The following is a 17,346-nucleotide window of genomic DNA, read 5'->3' as shown; positions in this document are numbered from 1 at the left end:
AGATAAACACGATAATTTCGACAACAAAATGATGCACATTGTTCATCTTCTCTCTTATTATTACTTGCAGTGCAATTGGCCGATGCAGTCAAGCATGGAGCCGCCTCGCTCGGTTCCGGTCAGCCCGATTCGCAAGTGATGGTTATTAACGCGGTCAAAGACGTAGCCGCAGCACTCGGTGAGCTTATAAACGCTACTAAACTCGCCTCCGGCAAGCCAATTAACGATCCAGCTATGAATGATTTGAAAGATAGCGCTAAGGTATGTTCGTTTTTTGTTTAGTTTGCTGTTTGTTCATTTGTTTCCTTTAAGTTTTATATTTTCATTTTCCCGCTTCCAGTTCTGTGCCATTTCTTTTGATTCCCTTTCGGCATTCATATTACGCATATTACTCAGACTTTCTCCCCACAAATCTCCTACCAATCGTTGCCTTTACGTGTCTGCACGCTGTTTGCTTGGAACGGAATGGTAAAATAGTCGAAACATGTTACCGCGTGCACGTGCGTACTGGCATAAAATGTGTTTGGTGTGTTTGTCACGACCTTTTTGCACTTTGTTGCATCTGCATTTCATTACGTCGTTGAGACGACCCGTTATTAACCACTAACTACGGCAGCGAAAGCATAAAAGCGATCTTCTAAAAAAAAAAAATGCTCCCTTTAAACTGGAGCTAAATCAGATGTTGTATATACATTTGCGATAACTTCCTTTTACAAAGTGCCCGTAAAATATGCTATTATATTACTAAACCTTACCGACTATCAAGCTGCAAGTTGCTTCTATGTTTCTAAACCTTATTTAACACGTTTAAATCTAAAGCACTTGCCAAAAAGTACAAATACACAAAGACAAACACCCTCCTTCCACATGGTAACCGGATCAATAGTCTCACTAGAACCATCCATATATCCTTTATGACATGCATAGCCTCACTCCAAACAGTTTCCAATGTGGAACGACATAGGCAGCCGTGTTAATTAGCATAATCAAGAAGAATGAATTCCCTGTGAATGTTCACGATTGAAGCACATCTTTCAACGCGCGTCAACGCAGCGATTGTATTCGCACATGACTGCTATTTTGTCGAGATTCAATAAGAGAAGGATGGTGGTGTCTTGTTCTCTTCAAATACTGCGTACGTTTTCTTCGGTGGTGCATGCTATAGCACGACGTTCTTGTTAAAGCTTTCATTCCTTCCATCCTATCCGTAAAGCACTGTTCTACGTCCACGGTGTACAGTTTTCTCTTCGCTTTTGGAAAAAAAACCTATGGAATGCTGTGTGCGGTGCTCATCTATAAGTAAGACTGACAAACGGGTTTACGATTGCCACCTTATATTGACCGGGGGAATGTAGTTCGCCTGTGAGAAAGCTCGTCTGGTTGTTGCATGAGATTGGGGAATGCATTGGATCTTCGTGCTGTACCTTTTCGATTTGTATTTTCGTTATTTGTAGAGGGCGTTCGAAGCAGGGCTTTCGTTCTATTTGGTCTAACACATTCCAACCAATCGTAATCGTGGCTAACAGCATCCTTAAAGATTCTACTCGAATCATACGTAGTTATCGTAGCTATCGGAAAGCAACAGCAAGAGCGTGGTGTAGTGGTTATACATATTGTGCCATCAATTCAAAGCTTCGTAAGTAACATCAGTAATGGGAACGACCGCGTAGTGTATTGGAACGCACTAATCGCTCGCCCGATCCTCGGTGGGTAAATGGAAACTGGCTCGAATTGTGACGGTTGGAGGGCGTAACACTTCGGGAGTATTCGTTCTAATATCGTGGATTCGACTAGGAAGGATCACATTTTCTATCAGTTCCACTATTTGCCAACTAAATCTCTCAAGCTCTCCCAAAACATTAGTACAGTCCGATACATTCAACAAGCATTTCGCTGATTCTTTTATTATTTTCCCCTTGTCCTTCTGCCTCGTACAATCTCCCGTCCCTTCCTCCTGGGTGTGTCCCTACCATGCGTCCTTCATCGTTTCATTTTCACAGATGATACGGGAGCTGTGCCTTACCGAGACGAGCACGTCTGTTCTAGCCGGCCATCGTCCGGCAGGTGGTGGCCACCAGTACATTTACACACATCAACAGCAAACTCACACTACCACTGCCCACGCGAGCTCTTACTGTTCATCCTAATTAACACACAATGCATACAATGCTTCAAGTGTTGTTGTTGTCCTGTCGTTGTTTTCGGCACCGTTTCGCCTGTTACAACTGTTGAGAAGCATCCGGAATGTTTATAAATGTCGTATAGATGTCGATTGGGGAGAGTGTGTACTTCTCGCTTGCATCAGGATCGTGTGCTTTTGTGCGTGTTTATTGTAGCTAAAAAGGTTCCGAACAATAGCAGCACATTTCCAAAAGCATCTTCCACTGAACCGACACCGACACCGTATGAAATCACCACCGCCACTATTCTACTATTCGTCCTTGTATTTTTCTTTCTTTTCAACCATCACACCTGCTAATCTGTGCTGCAATCACCTTCCTGTTCTTTAACATCCTTTTGGGAACAAAATTGATTCACCACGGAGTAGATCGTTCCGGAATTTGGTAGTAGTGCCGCCTGCTGGTGGCTTTCTGATCAGGAAGAGGAATTGTTACGTCTTCTGTCCACTGTGCCGACATTGTTCGATGGGGTGTTTTGATGTCATTCGTATTAGGGATCATCTTAGAAGGATTTCCTTCAGAACACTAAACATTAAATCATTCTGCTCTATTTATGTTATTGTCTCCCTATCGATAAGCTAAAGCCATATCTTATATGAGTCCCTATTTATCGCGTCTGATGTGCAAGAATAAATGTATGTTTGTGTATCCAAACCACACGGAATCACTCGCTTAACGTTGATTGTCCTCACCTGTTCGCTTGAAAATCAAACATTCCGCCCTCCAAAAAGAGAAGATCGGTGTCGCACCACATTGATCTTCGCACCGCCTTGTTTCCTGGTTGTGCGTGTAATCTCAGTGGCGTGGGTTACTAATATTCGCGCGTGTCGTGCCGTGTGATGTATACGCGGGGAAATTGACAACTCTGGTACACTTCTGGATCGAAAAGAGGGGTAACAAACGAAAGTGACAAAGAACTGTAGGTAAAAATTCATTCATTTCTTGATTATGCTCCCACGGCTGCTGTCCTAATGAAAACGAAATGTGACATCCTTTCAGCTTACGAGAGATGGAGTATTTTGAACCGAGTAGTGTCGTTTTCAATTAAGCCCACACATTAGTTACATAGATCCATTAATAGTTGAATCAAAATATTTCATACTCTCGTGCTTGTTTACACCATCAGTTAACCTTTGCCGTGTTTGCTTCCTTTCTAACATCCCACGTTCCTGGTCGGTCAAATACTTGAACAACATTGTATTAATTTAACGTTTGTTTTTTGTTCACTGCCCTGCCCCAATCGTAGGTTATGGTGATGAATGTCACCTCACTGCTTAAAACGGTAAAGGCCGTTGAGGACGAACACACACGCGGCACACGCGCCATGGAAGCTACGGTGGATGCCATCTCGCAGGAGCTACGTTCGATGCAGTTCGCGCCGGAAATGATGCGCTCGAGCATGCAGCAACTGTCCCGCCCGGAAGATCTAATAAGCGTCACCAAGCACGTAACGGCGGCCACCGCTAAGGCAGTTGCTGCCGGTGCTTCGAATCTGCAAGCGGACATTGCAGCCGCTGCCAACCTTGGCCGGAAGACCATCTCCGACATGCTGAGCGTATGCAAATCCGTTGCGTGGTCTTGTGCGGAAACGCAGGATCTGCGTCAGCGCACACTCGATGCCGGTTCAGCGGTAGCCATTGCCTACCGGGATTTGTTGGAAGGTATTCTGAACCCATGCACGGCGGACGAAAGGATGCAACTATCCCGACGCGTTGCAATGTGCGTAACCGATTTGGTCGGCATGGCACAGCTTTTGAAGGGATCCGATTGGGTCGATCCGGATGATCCGACGGTAATTGCCGAGAACGAACTGCTGGGTGCGGCCGCATCGATCGAGGCTGCCGCCAAAAAGTTGGCCAACTTGCGCCCTCGTCGGCAAGAAGTGAAGGTAAGGAAGAGTTATAATTGCGCTAAATTTCTACCCCTTTATCCTCTGGTACCCTGTTCTCCTCTCAGTGAGCCGCGAGCGATACATATCGCGCCGCATTCCTTCTTCAAAACTGGTCTAACCTTATCTTTCTGCTATTCTAACCGGGCGTTGGTGTTGGTGGGATAGTTTCGGTGAGATATGTTTGATATTCTTGGTTGTTAAGATTTCAATTATCACCCAGGAATCAAACATATTATTACCGTGACTATCGTTGGTCATCGGAAATCGGAAACGCACGCAACAAAACCCATTGAACTACATTGAGCAAACATTCAGTACAGTGTAAATAAGTGAGATGGCGTGTGTCTGTGTGATACATTACCTTTGTTCCATTATGTGATGGCCACATGATGGCATTGAATTACAGTAGAATGTTATTATGATCTTTTTCTCTTTGGTTTGATTTGTTGGTACATTCCGAATGGATTGTAGTTAACTTTTTATGTTTGCCTTTTAGTTTTGTTGCAGTTTTTAGTTCCGTTTTTCGGTATCAATTAAATCCTTTTCATTTAGTATTGATAGAATTTTGATTTTTTTTTGTTTTTGGTAAATTCTATTTTGTTTTCTTCCTTAATGGATTTGATGTGAGTGATTAATAATTTTAGGCCTTTTTCTCTACTTACATATTTCGAAGTGCGCGTTGATTCTTTTAAATGGTAAAACTTCATTTCACTTTTCACACGTAGGAAGCGGACGAGAATCTTAACTTCGACGAAATGATCCTAGAAGCGGCAAAGAGTATAATGGCGGCATCTTCTTCACTCGTGCGTGCAGCCAACGCAGCTCAGCGTGAACTAATCGACCAGGGTAAGGTAGCGAAACGTCCGCTCACCTCATCGGACGACGGCCAATGGTCGGAGGGACTTATATCGGCGGCGCGACTCGTTGCCGCTGCCACGCACAGCCTCGTCGAGGCAGCACAGAACCTTGTGCAGGGTGTCGGCACGGAGGAGATGCTTATCTCTTCCGCGAAACAGGTGGCCAGCTCCACAGCGCAGCTGCTGATTGCCTGTAAGGTAAAGTCGGACCCCAACTCCGAAACTGGGCGGCGTCTTCAAGCGGCTGGTAATGCCGTCATCAAATCTACCGACAAACTGGTGGAGGCCGCTCAACAGGCAATCGAGGGCGAAGAAGAGCACACGCTGCGTCTGAATCGCAACATGGTGGACGGTATGGCGCAGGAAATTAATGCACGCTCAGAGATATTAATGCGCGAAAGACAGCTCGAAGAAGCAAAGAACAAACTGATCGCTATCCGGCACGCAAAGTATCGACAGAAGTTGGGTGGTGGATTTACGACTGACGAGAGCGACGAGGGTGGCGTTGCACCCCCTCCATTCGCTGGATATGGACAATCGACTTCACCGAAACCTCCGCCACAAACCCTACCAAAACCCGGCACTTATTCCCCTGCTTCGCTTGGTGGTTCACCCGGACAGGGCGCAAACACAATGCCCCGCTTGGGACAGCACACTGGATCGCCTGCAAGTCCAAGCTTTCAGCGACCCGGATCGGGCAATCAGTTGCTCACTGCGAATGCCGTCCCGAAACCTTACCAGTCCGATGCATTGAAATCTCCGTCGGCCTTGGTGTCGCCATCGATGCTGAATCGCACGTACGATATGACGCGAGTGGAGAATTCAAACTTGAGCACTTCCAAATTCAATCGTACACAGTTCGATGCCGCAGTACAGGATCTGCAAAATAAGGTGCAGCCGCTTAGTACGTTCCGATCGTCTCCAACACAACCGCATACGAATGGTAGCGGGGCTGCTGGTAGCTCACCAGCTCCACAAACGTACGAAGGATTCACTACCAGGTAAGGACGAACAGGTTCTGCAATTACTGAGAACGCACACACATAGACATCTGTGGTTGGGTGCCCATGTTGGGGGAAAAGTGACCTCATGTGTCTTCAGCTTGATACTCTTCCACTCCTTGTGTAATTACTGTTGTACAATTTTTGAATGAGCATGAGTTCTTTAACAAGTGCCACTTATGTAGGGGCCTTGTACATTTTTACTGTAATCCCCATGTACATTCCTCTCATCTTGTGCCACGACTAAAGCATGCAACTAAAGCATTTGAGAAAGCTCGGAACATGTAGATGATGACCGAAGTAGTTTTGGAAATTTTAATCATTTCATCAATCATAATAACTTACCAAAATGCTTGAACTGTAGATGCGACGGGGTTAAGGGTCCAGTTCTTTGCAATGTCGGAGGATGCCGCAACCTTGTGTAGAGCAATCTTTGCCTGCGGGGTTACTATTCCTCTTTAATTCGGGAGCTATGCTGAAAAAGTGGAGGTTGTTACACATCGAAAACACAAAGAATTCTTGATCTAAATGTAGTTGTGGTTGTGGAAGTAGATTAGATGTGGTGAATGGAAGTTGATTTTACTATAAAAAGAAATGAATGCAGTGTGCGGAAATAATTAAATTAATACCATAATATAATCACAGTAACGTTGAGGAAGGGGTTCAAATGACCATCATTAGCAACAACATAATCACCATAGTTACCAGCATCCATAACCCTAACCACTAAAACATACCAATGTTGTCTTTTTTCTTTCTCTTTCTTCTTTTCACGCATTGCGTGTGCAGATACGAAACCCGTGTCTTTCAGAATGCCAATAACACTAATCCTCAAAGCCCAAACCCGCTAACCACTGTGGAGCAGAAGTTTGCTAAGCTTAATGTAGAAAACCACGACATGCAGCAGCAACAACAGCAACAGCAACGCTACCAGCAGTCACAGTCACTAGGCCATGGTTACTATAACAATTCCGCAACAAGTCCTTCGGCACAAACAGGCACTAGCACTAGCAGCTTTGCCGCAAGTCCCGCTGCAAACGTCACTAACGCCCCGACTAGCTCACCGCAGCAGCAACAGTTCCGTCAACAGCAGCAGCAGCAACAACATTTCCTTCGCACCACCACCACCACCACCTCCAACAACAACAACACTTCTGTGCCTTCCGTACCAACGATTAAAAATGGTAACGTTAGTCTCTTTGACAGTGGTGCACACCTTGGGGCCACTACAATGAGAGGCAACCTGATAATGGAGGAGGGGCACCACCAGCAGCAGGTCATCCACACCAAAAAGGTCCAGATGACGTCGTCCTCCTCCACCTCGACGACGATGAAATCCAGTAGCGCTGACAGAACTGCGACGGAATGGAAGTAAACGCGTGTCTGTGTGTGCTGTGTGTAGTTCGCCCATTTACGAAACAGAAAACCCATAGTACTAATGACAGTAGTTTAACGTATTTTTCAACCGCGTCTGTACGTGTCCTCGTATGGGCGCCAAGGCCAAGGTTTGATTTGTTGACTTTTAACTGTTTGTAACAATGTAATGTAAGTAGGGTGTGTATGTTTATTGTGTAGCGACAACGGTTTTGTAATATTTCTTCCGGAAAAGTTTTTCAAATAATGCCACCCAAGTGCCACGTGTTTGATGTTTTGTAAAGCGAAAGATGAACTAAATCCTAAACTAGCCCGTAACAAAAGAGAAAAAGTTTAATATATTAATTCGAAATCGTAGTCTATAGGGTATTATATGGTTGTAACTAACAGCGAACGTTTAAGTAGCGCACGTGAGAACTGTTAGTAGCAGCGCACGAGAGTATTGAATGTGTATACTCACTAATGTGCCTACGTAGTAAGCTACGGTTTGCCTTCCACATGATGTGTGAATGGTAGCGAAAAATGAAACAAAAAAAAAAGCATCCAATGCCTTCGTACTTTTTACAGCCAACATAGTACATAGTAACGCTTTTTTACAACGCCAATTTCAACTTCGGAAGCAGTTACTACTTTTGACTGTATATGCCAACGATTGCCAACAGAACAGAAACGGATAACGGCTTCCCGTTATCGCCTTATATTGATGCACACACTTATGCAACAAATATGTAATGAACGTAGCATGCTGAAATCGGAAGTGCCATTTTGTGTATCTATAATTACTACTACAATTACTAATTCTGCTACTTCTATTACTTAACTACTAGACACGCTAGTTCTACCGCGGTTCTTCTTAAATACGAAGCGAATTTAGTATGGATCGAAAATTTAGTCGAATAATGGAGTCGAACTTAGCTCCACTTAGAAACAAAAACAAAACAAAAAGGACACATGGTTATACTAAAATAGGCAAAAATGGAAAAGCGTTAAGCACGCCATGGATTAAACCATCGTTAGACAAATGAGGGCAAGTCTTAATTATTAAAGTGAGCGCTGTTTGTTTTTAGTCTTTGTTTTCTTTGTGTGCGATACAACAGAAATGAGATGATTAGCGAGAAAAGTAGAACAGAGTTTGTTGTAACATATGATTGCTATTTTTTGTTTGTGTTTTTTGATTAACCAAGCAGCACAGCATATGCAGAATTTACTTAACAAATACGCAACAGCAACAAAACAGGGGTTAACAAAACATACGTGCTTCAAATAGTCAGCTAGTATTAGTTGTGTACTTTTACCGTACAAAATGCCGATTTCAAATCGTAGTATCGTTTGTTAATGTCTCTAACGTAGGGTTTTATGTTTCTTTTTTGTTAAGCAAAAATGGTCTATTATTTTCTTAGCGCTTTTTCAGTCTTTCGTTTCTGCACATTTGGTTACCTTACCACAAGCAGAATATAATGGTGTGCACACGGAATAAAGCGGAAAAATAAACAACCATGAAAGAAAATTAAATTTAACACCCAAAGTTCACATTTGTCTTCATGTTATGTTTATTTTTGTGAAAGAATTCACGATCCCACATTGTCATCGGAAGGGAATGGAACATGAATCACACATATGCTCTTTTTTGTAACGTGTATTTGTGTATATTTGTAAAACTAAGGTTCTTAACATACATTTCGATAATATAAAATGTTGCCCAGTCTGGGGTTCTTATTGGGGTCACTGTATCACCTTCTCGAATGGCTCAAAATCGCATCGAAAGGAGTCACTAAAACGACAACGTCTAACGTTTGTAGAATGTAAAAGCAAGGACAAATCTCTTCAGTTAAGCTGAACACGTAGAGCCTTAACGTTATTAAAATTATCAAAAACAATATGTTATGCGTTTATATGATCACCTAATATAATCCTCGACACGCATGTTCGTTTCTCTCACTAAAACGTTTCCCTCGTTTGGACGTATTTTGTATGATTTTACCTCAATCGCTTTCCTCATTAAGTACAATTATCTCACTCGGTATATATATATATTTTTTTTTCAATAGAAACAATAGAAAACGTGAAACAGGTGAATAAGTTTATCGTGTAAAGATTGACAGCCATAGGTATTGATTAGTGTTGTGTCTAATGAAACTTTTGGGAATCAAAATTTAAATCATGAGCCGACTCTAAAAATGTTCATCATTCCTCATGAATTCGAAGATCCAGTCATCTTTGAGTAGTTATGAACCTTCAGGGAATCACAAATATTTGAAGATTCACAAGTCTTATGGGATTCAAGAATCTTTGACGAATCAAGAATCTATGAGAAATCATAAATCTTTGAGGGTTCACGAATCTCTTAGAATAGAGATTCAGATTCATTCATTCGGTCCAAAGAGTCAATCAAATTTTGAATCAGATTTACCCAACACTAGTTTTGATGATTTGTCCGCATTGCAAATATGTTGGCCTCTGAGCGGGGTATGAAATCTTTACGGTTTTTTGAGACGTGCTTTCGTGTCTCAAGATGTCACTATGCAGTAGCGCTGAAATTGCACTCTCAGCTTCCAATTCGTTCATTCAAGTCTTTTACGCTCCCTTAAGCCCCTAAGAATACAGAAAACGCTTCCTGAAAAATGTCTGCGGCTAGGCTTACCCTGTTGGTGTTTGATCTCATTAAGTACGAATGTCTTTTCATTTTGACACGGTTGCTTCGTTGTTCAATCCGGAATTAATGTCACTAAATTTTTCAGGATTTCGACAGTAGTGGTGCAGATGAAGTAATTCACTAGCAAAATGGAATAATTTAGAAAACCGTCCTACTGTTGCCAATACTGCGGGCTGGAAGACTGTTGGTGCGTGTCGTTGGACTATCTCGTGCCTGCAAAATATTAAAAATGACAGAAACCACGTGAAATACAAATTAATTATTCCGATTGTTTATAATTAACTAATCATGCGCGATGAAACGAAGATTTTAATTTACGAAATTCGATTCCAATCCGAAACATTCAAGTTCGTATTCGAACAACCGTTTCCGAACCGGTTCGAACAACGACGCGCCATTTTCGAATCTCATTCCAGGCAGCGCGTTTATAAAAACTGGGGTTCGTTTCTAGCCCGCCTCATCTACAACTGTCAGTCGCAATACCTTCACAGAACGCGATTAAGCACGTTGTTCCGCTCCAGCTCTTGTTCGTGGCTAGCTCTGTTTGTGCATAAGTGTAATACTGTACATCTTGTTTCCGGCTTTTTCGTTTCTGACGGCATTTATACACACACGCATCAAAATGTTCTGGGGTAAGTCGAATTAGCGTTAAGATTCCAGCCATCCGGGAAAGATTATTAGCTAGCGAAGGGAAAAGGCTGCTGCCGGCACCACCGCACCGACCATGGCTGTCATGTGGAAGCGTGTGTGTGTGCGTGTGAGTAGCACCTTTTGTTGCAATCCGGTATTCACGGAAATAACGCGTTTCTTCAAAGGCACGCCAAAAGCACATGGTGACCGCACTACAATGTCTTACATTATCTGCCTTCTGTTTCCCCCATACAGGATTGATCCTAAAGCAGGGTAAGAAATACTCCAAGGTGGTCGAGCAGGACTTCCATCTCACACACGCTGCCCTAGACCTGACCGACAGTAGCGGGGACGTGCAGGTGATGCTCACAACGGAGAGTATTACCTATCTACTGTGCACGTTGAATAAGGCAATACCTCAAGTGGTTCTGGACCAAGCGTTTGCCACCGGAGACGAAATAAGTTTCGCGACCAAGGGACAAGGAGTTGTCCATCTCACCGGCAACGTGCTGCCGGATGAAATGGACGAGCTGGGTGATGAAGAGGACGAGATGGATGAGGAGGAGGAGGAGGAACTGGTAACTGCAAATGGCAAACCTCGAAGTGCGAAGCAAGTGGCCCAAGCCAAAGTTGCCAAAAAGATAGCCGCCGGAGAGGTATCAGAGGGTAGCGATGAAGACGACGCTACATTCACCGAGTCGATGCTGGACGACAGTGCTGCGAACGGGCTTGACGACGAGGACGAGGACGATGACGATGACGGCGAGGAAGAGGAGGATAATGATGAAGACGACGACGACGACGAGGACGATGACGATGATGAAGAGGAGGAGGAGGACGACGACGACGAAGACGACGAAGAGGAAGAGGATGAGCAGCCGAAGGCAAAGCAAGCCAAGTTGAGCAACGACGCTAAGCCGGTAAACGGAAACGCGAAGCTCGCGAAGGAAGCTCCCAAGAAGCAGGAAGACCAGCAGAAAAAGAGCGGCATGCGTACGCTGCAGGACGGACTAATGGTCGAAGATTTGAAGGTTGGCTCCGGACCGGAGGCCAAACCCGGCAAGAAGATAGCGGTTTACTACGAGGGCCGTCTGAAGTCGAACAACAAGGTATTCGACAGTACGAGCAAGGGTCCGGGGCTGAAATTCAGCCTTGGCCGAGGCGAGGTCATAAAAGGATGGGATTTGGGTGTCGCGGGGATGAAGGTGGGTGGCAAACGGCGACTTGTCATCCCACACAAACTAGCGTACGGCACCAAAGGCAGTCCTCCGGTGATCCCCCCATGTAGTACCCTCGTGTTTGAAGTGGAGCTTAAGAAAGTTTTCTAAGCGAAAGAGAGCAAGCGGGTTTACTGTAAGAAAATAATCATAACATTCAATAAAAGCGGAAGCATCCATGTGTGCTGCCTAGTAAAAGAGATTACATACCGGTACAATTCAATTCTCTAACCTCAAATTCAGATATAAAGAAAAAGATAAATGGAACAAATTAATTCATTTGCTTATTGTTCTGCAAAATACTTTTGCAGGTGGAGTAATGACAAACGCGGCAATGGACAGCCATCTTTGGTACGCAAATACCGAACAATTGCACTGTAAACATAACGGCTATAAGTGAGAGCACACGCTGCGTCTTGATAATTTTGGGGTAGTGAGAACGGGACGCTCACATCATTCTAACTCGCTCACTATTAGTATGAATAGAAAAAAGTGATGAAAACAGAATGGTGAGGTATCATTCCTTTGCAATCGGCCATCTTTTCTCAGTATGGCATAGCGAGGCACGCTTTGAGAGCGTACAAGTTGAAATGGGTGAAATTAATAAAAATGTTCATTAAAACACTATAAACTACAACGTAAAAACCATGTGGAAACTAACATAAAGAACTAAGAATTCGAAACGTAAGGTAAAGAAATGTGGAATATTGCACAGGAACTGTATAAGGACAAAGTGCATCATAGTAGACCATCTCGGGCAAGTAATACGGTCGTGATTAAAGTGTGCTCCTATTGTTGAAAACGGTCTTTAACTTAAGTGTGTGTGATTTTCAAACGTGAATGTGGCACTGAACACTCCAGCGATGGATTTTGTTGCTACAAAACCGGAAAACCCTGACGTCAGTTATTTTCGTGAGTATTTTTCATCCTAGCTACAACACTTTTTAGTAATATTGTTCGCTTAAGTGAAAACGATTATATAATAACATCCTCTTACCTGTGAGTGTGCCAGCACGATGCTCAAACATTGCACCCATTCTTCCGCCTTGTTTCCATCTTTCGGCTTAAGGATAAGTGTCTGATCACCAGTGAAAATTTCAAACGCTTTGGGGATGTTGCGCGCACCCCGAGACACCTTCACCGATCGGATCTGGTTCACGTCGATACTTTCGCCACCGGTCTATAATTGTTCGAACAGGGCAGAACATCAATAAACGATTTCTTCGGTTCACCTTCTTCCCAGTACTGCGGGAACTTACCTCACTAACCGATCCTTTGCACGAAAGATGTGCACCGGAAAGTGTAAAGTAGCGAGTGCGCCATCTCCGGAACAATCTCCATTTGCCCTTTTTTTCCTTTAGCTGACCCTCAATCACGGGTTGATTGTTTCCGTGCAGAAATCCGATAGCTTTCTCCGGATGGTGGCAGAGAAAGCAACCCCACTGGAGCACCTCCAGATCTTCCGAGCTGCCCCCGTTTGAGGCTGCGCTCGGGTCAACACCGGTAGCCGATCCGACACCGGACGTTCCGGTAGATCCCGACGCACCAGTAGTCAATTCTACCCCTGGACCGGGCGTTCCCCCGGCGGGACCACCTCCCGGGCCGAGCGTCACCGGACCCATTTCGAACACGTCAAAAAACCCGGCATGGCGAAGCTCATTGACCAGCGCTTCTTGCTCCTTACCGTTGGGGAACGCACTCGTGACTAGCGTTATAAACGTTCGATTTTCACACTTGAGCGTGTCCCAGCAATGTTTGAGTCGGCTGACGCTCGGATCCCAGCTGCTGAGTGCGTTCTTGCCCGCCCTTGCCTGCAGATCCAGAAACATCAGATGGATCCAGGTGCGTGGGTTGCGCGTGCGCATCGTAAACATGGTACGCGAGTAGAGGCAGTGTGGACCGCGCACCTGACACGCAAAGTGGAGCTTGGCCATCTTTTTCGCCCGCCGTTCCTCGATGATGCATTTGGCCGGGGGTGGTATACGATGGGCCACCGCTTCCGTGTATGACTTGATTTTGTCCAGATGCTTCTCACAGAAGTGCTGTATGGTGTCACGCATCGGGTACGGTTCGAACACGCTCATGCGCGTAGTGGTCGAGGAGGCGTTCAGGATCGTTACACTCCGATTGTCGTTCGTGCGTGGACGTGTCGTTACCGTTGCGGGACCGGAGACAATAACCTAAAAGCGTGGAACATCATACAGTCAAGCGTTCGGATGGGGAATTCAATCGATCGGTCAAAGATACCTGGTTAGATGGATCATCGCTCGAGTGAAGCGATAGCGTGGTGGTCAGCTGCGGTGACGTCTGCTGCGAGTGATTGTTGAACATCGTCGGTGAGGCTGGTGACGCATGGTGCACCTGAATGCCGATCGATCCAGTTGATTGGTTGAGTCCGCCGAGTGAACTCTTGCCACCGAGCGCACCGGTCGATCCCATCAGCGTGTTGGTTGGGCCGTGGGAGTACGGACGGGGTGCACGGGTCGGAGACGTCGTCACTGTGACGCCACAGGATGTGATCTTTGTCTGGGGTATACCCCACTTGTTCTCACCCGTAATCGTCACGTGCTGGCTTAGTGGCGGTGGAATCGAGTTGCCAAGCAAACCACCACCTCCACCACTACCACTGCTGGCCATCATTCCTTTGATAGCGACATTTCCGCTCGAATGATGGCTGTTGCCGCTGTGCATGATGATGTTGTGCGACGTGGAACCGTCCACCATTGCGGGTCCGTTCGGTGTAACGCCTGTGGATGGTTTTTCTGGATCAATCGACACACCCGCACCGATATCGCCGTTGAATTGATTGATCAGCTGGGACGAACCGAGGCGCGATTTGTGCAGCCCGCCCATCGATCCGCCCGCATTGTTCAAACGTGTCGTACTCTTGTTACCACCTCCTCCGCCCGAATGAAGCCGTCCGGTACTGCGCGAGTCTCCGAGCTTCGGACGGTTCCGGGTGTAACTGAGAAAGGGGAAAAACGATACATCCGATCAGAGATATTGATTAGCAGCTCTTGACCAACAGCGCACTGCGCATCTTACCCTGTGTGATGTGGCGTTGGAGAGACAACAGTAGTTCCATTAACCACTGTTCCGGTGCCACTAGCTGTCGTGACGGTACCACTGCTAGGCACGCCATTTGCTGCGTTCATAAAATTGGTAAGCAGTGCCGGATGAATGGTCGAACTCAGAGTTGTGCCGTTCGAGGTGTTGATAACCGTGGTCGACATCATCGCGCTGCTCGTCGTGTGCGTATGACCATTGTTTATGACGGCGACATTTGGTGTTTTCGACACAATCGATCGTCCGTGATCGAGCACATGTTGGGTGTAACCGACTGAGCTGCTACCCGTACTGCCCAGAATGCCAACTGCCGCTCCGGATGGGCCGTTCGTACCGAGAGCGGTTCCACCATTTCCGTGCACACCCAAACTTGCCGTCCCTGTTGATGTGGACGTGGGCGTGGGCAGCGTGACAGACGAGTTTAGATTCACAATCGTCACTCCACCGGACGCAGTTTGCTTGATTTGACTGTTATTGCTCAGCTGCCGTTGCCGAACGACGGAGGTAACCTTGTCGGTGAACAGGACCGGATACTTTGTGCACAGTTTGGTCGCCTCGTTCAGCAGAATCGTTTGCAACGGCCGATCGGCACGTGGTAAATGCTCGAGCACAAAGTCTAACGCCACCTGGGCTCGGTCCTTGCCGCAACGCCCGATGGCGGAGAGTATCTGTGCGGCGAACCCGACCGTCTGCGGTACACTTTGGGCGATCAGCTTGAACGCTTCCGTGTATTCGGCCAGCTTGATCGGTTTGGATTCGGCCAGCTTGAGCAGCACCAGCAGTGTCGCCGCGGATAATGGTGGCCGGATCGTGGCTAGCTCCAGCAACGATGGAATGCTTTCGGTCAGGCAGGATGGTTTCTGTTTCGCGATCGTGACAAGCAGCTGCAGTATGACGAGCTGCTCCTGCAGTTCGCACCGTGGTACAATCTCCACAAACTTTGGCCCAGCGTCATTGATCGGGTCCGGCGTTGCGTCGTAAATTTGCGACAGAACATGGCAGAGGCCGTAGTTACCGCCGAGCAGCGATTCGAGGATGACGTGTACATGTGGTGACAGCAGATACGAGTACTCGATGGCCGCCGATGAAAGGTAGCTGGCGAGGTTGCGCGATAGCTCGAGGTTACCCTGGTTGAGAAACTTAACCGCAACGGGCAGTGTCACCTCCATCACCACTTGCTTGTTGTAGTTCTGCCGGAAGAAACACAACCAAAAGTAGAATTAAACCTTTGCGGAAGAATGTCTATTGCAGACGAGACGGAGGCAGTTCCTACCAGAAATATGCTGGAAATGATGTCAGACGATATCTTCGCATGCGGCGGATCCACATCCTTACCCGTGGGTTGCAAGTTATAGCGTAGGCATGTTTCCAACAGACTGACCAGCCCGGCACAGTGCTTCGCTATCGTGTGCGTCTTCTTGATGCATGATGTTACCCGGTTGATGCAGATTTCGATTACCGACTGGTCGTTGCTGTTGTGCAGATAGTCTTCGTGGGAGATGATGGATGAAATCTCCTCCAACTGGTGGACAATAAGAAAGGAAAACTCATTTTTTCAAGCCATTAAAGTCATACGGTCACATTAACACAACTTACCACTTCAGTCAGATCATTCACAATCTCGTAGTCGGCGATGGAAAACAGCTCTCCGGCCCGGGATAGATCCCTTTTGGACAGCACAGTGGTAAATAGGTCGTGCATGTTTGACACCCCGGAAATGTACTTTTGTGTCGGATATTTGTTGTTTCTTGCAAGGAAGTTATAAACTTTTTTTTTATTTCGTTTCCTTGTGGTTCACTTTTGGCTCCTCTATCTGATGAATCTATCAATCCGGAAAGTAGGGAAGATACTGCATCCCGATACTATTCGCTGTCACCGCGACGGCTGGTTTCCTTATGCAGTCTGCTGTTTATGCATTTTTTATCACACGTTACCTTGGCTTAGATTTTCCCTTTTTCTTGTGGTAACAACTACACCGCTCGGAGAGCATAAAATAAAGGAGCGATAATATTCAACGGTTGGTTTAGCCTCCTTCGTTCTATCCGTCTGTAACGCTTCGCACAAAGAAAACTCATTAGCTCAACCCAGTGAGAGGAAAGCTGATCGGCAGCAAAAGCGAACTAAAAGAACGGTAAATTATGCTTTCATACACTTCCGATTTAAGTACACATATGCAGTTTACTTTTGCTGCCACAATCTTTCAGCATCTGTCAACTTCGGAGTGTACGTCAGATGATTCTTGTTTGTTCGTTGCTATTTCTAGAAGATCTGTGAAAAAGAGAGTAAATTGGAAAACACAATTTTAAGTGACGTGAAATATGAATATAAGGAGGATCAAACTATGAGTAGTTACAAAAGTTATAACATCAAAGTTAGAGAACGTAGAATCATTATTATTTTCAAACTTCAATTTTGATGCCTTTAGCTGGATGCAACAGTGGCCGGAAATACCTGTGCAAACAGTTATGCAAGCATCT

At 45.7% G+C, this 17,346-nt stretch overlaps 3 protein-coding genes across 5 annotated transcripts in view; 2 read left to right on the top strand and 1 right to left on the bottom strand.

Annotated features, from left to right (window-relative positions):
• LOC128305110 (talin-2) overlaps window positions 1-8,833 on the top strand; it is a 51,151-nt gene extending 42,318 nt beyond the window's left edge. Inside the window, exons 9-12 of one of the 3 annotated variants that reach the window (XM_053042413.1) lie at window positions 71-261; window positions 3,427-4,068; window positions 4,797-5,929; window positions 6,719-8,833. In XM_053042413.1, coding sequence (XP_052898373.1) covers window positions 71-261; window positions 3,427-4,068; window positions 4,797-5,929; window positions 6,719-7,304 — 2,552 coding nt within the window. In that variant the 3' untranslated portion in view covers window positions 7,305-8,833. Of the gene's footprint in view, window positions 1-70; window positions 262-2,548; window positions 2,720-3,426; window positions 4,069-4,796; window positions 5,930-6,718 lie in introns of those variants that run through there. The other 2 variants (XM_053042414.1, XM_053042415.1) reach the window with 2 other exon arrangements.
• Window positions 8,834-9,018: 185 nt separating this feature from the next.
• On the bottom strand, window positions 9,019-16,570 carry LOC128305830 (protein melted). The gene is made up of 7 exons (XM_053043448.1): window positions 16,466-16,570; window positions 16,143-16,391; window positions 14,849-16,059; window positions 14,051-14,768; window positions 13,063-13,983; window positions 12,801-12,983; window positions 9,019-10,169 (listed from the first exon to the last, which is right to left on the bottom strand). The coding sequence occupies exons 1-7, from the start codon at window positions 16,568-16,570 to the stop codon at window positions 10,095-10,097; spliced, it is 3,462 nt and encodes a 1,153-aa protein (XP_052899408.1). The 3' UTR covers window positions 9,019-10,094.
• On the top strand, window positions 10,440-12,030 carry LOC128305835 (46 kDa FK506-binding nuclear protein). The gene is made up of 2 exons (XM_053043451.1): window positions 10,440-10,588; window positions 10,842-12,030. The coding sequence occupies exons 1-2, from the start codon at window positions 10,579-10,581 to the stop codon at window positions 11,912-11,914; spliced, it is 1,083 nt and encodes a 360-aa protein (XP_052899411.1). The 5' UTR covers window positions 10,440-10,578; the 3' UTR covers window positions 11,915-12,030.
• Window positions 16,571-17,346: the final 776 nt, after the last annotated feature.

This window comes from Anopheles moucheti, chromosome 3, assembly GCF_943734755.1.
Source record: "Anopheles moucheti chromosome 3, idAnoMoucSN_F20_07, whole genome shotgun sequence".
NCBI lineage: Eukaryota > Metazoa > Arthropoda > Insecta > Diptera > Culicidae > Anopheles > Anopheles moucheti.
Note: the sequence above shows the minus strand (reverse complement) of the source record. Positions and strands in the feature narration are given on the sequence as shown.

Excerpts from the sequence above, each read along its gene's own strand:
- LOC128305830 (XM_053043448.1), bottom strand. The coding sequence starts at position 16,570 with ATGCACGACCTATTTACCACTGTGCTGTCCAAAAGGGATCTATCCCGG. Across the intron at positions 14,769-14,848 it reads CCAACGCCACATCACACAGG|TTACACCCGGAACCGTCCGA; the intron begins GTAAGATGCGCA and ends CCCCTTTCTCAG. Across the intron at positions 10,170-12,800 it reads TCGTGCTGGCACACTCACAG|GCACGAGATAGTCCAACGAC; the intron begins GTAAGAGGATGT and ends AATATTTTGCAG.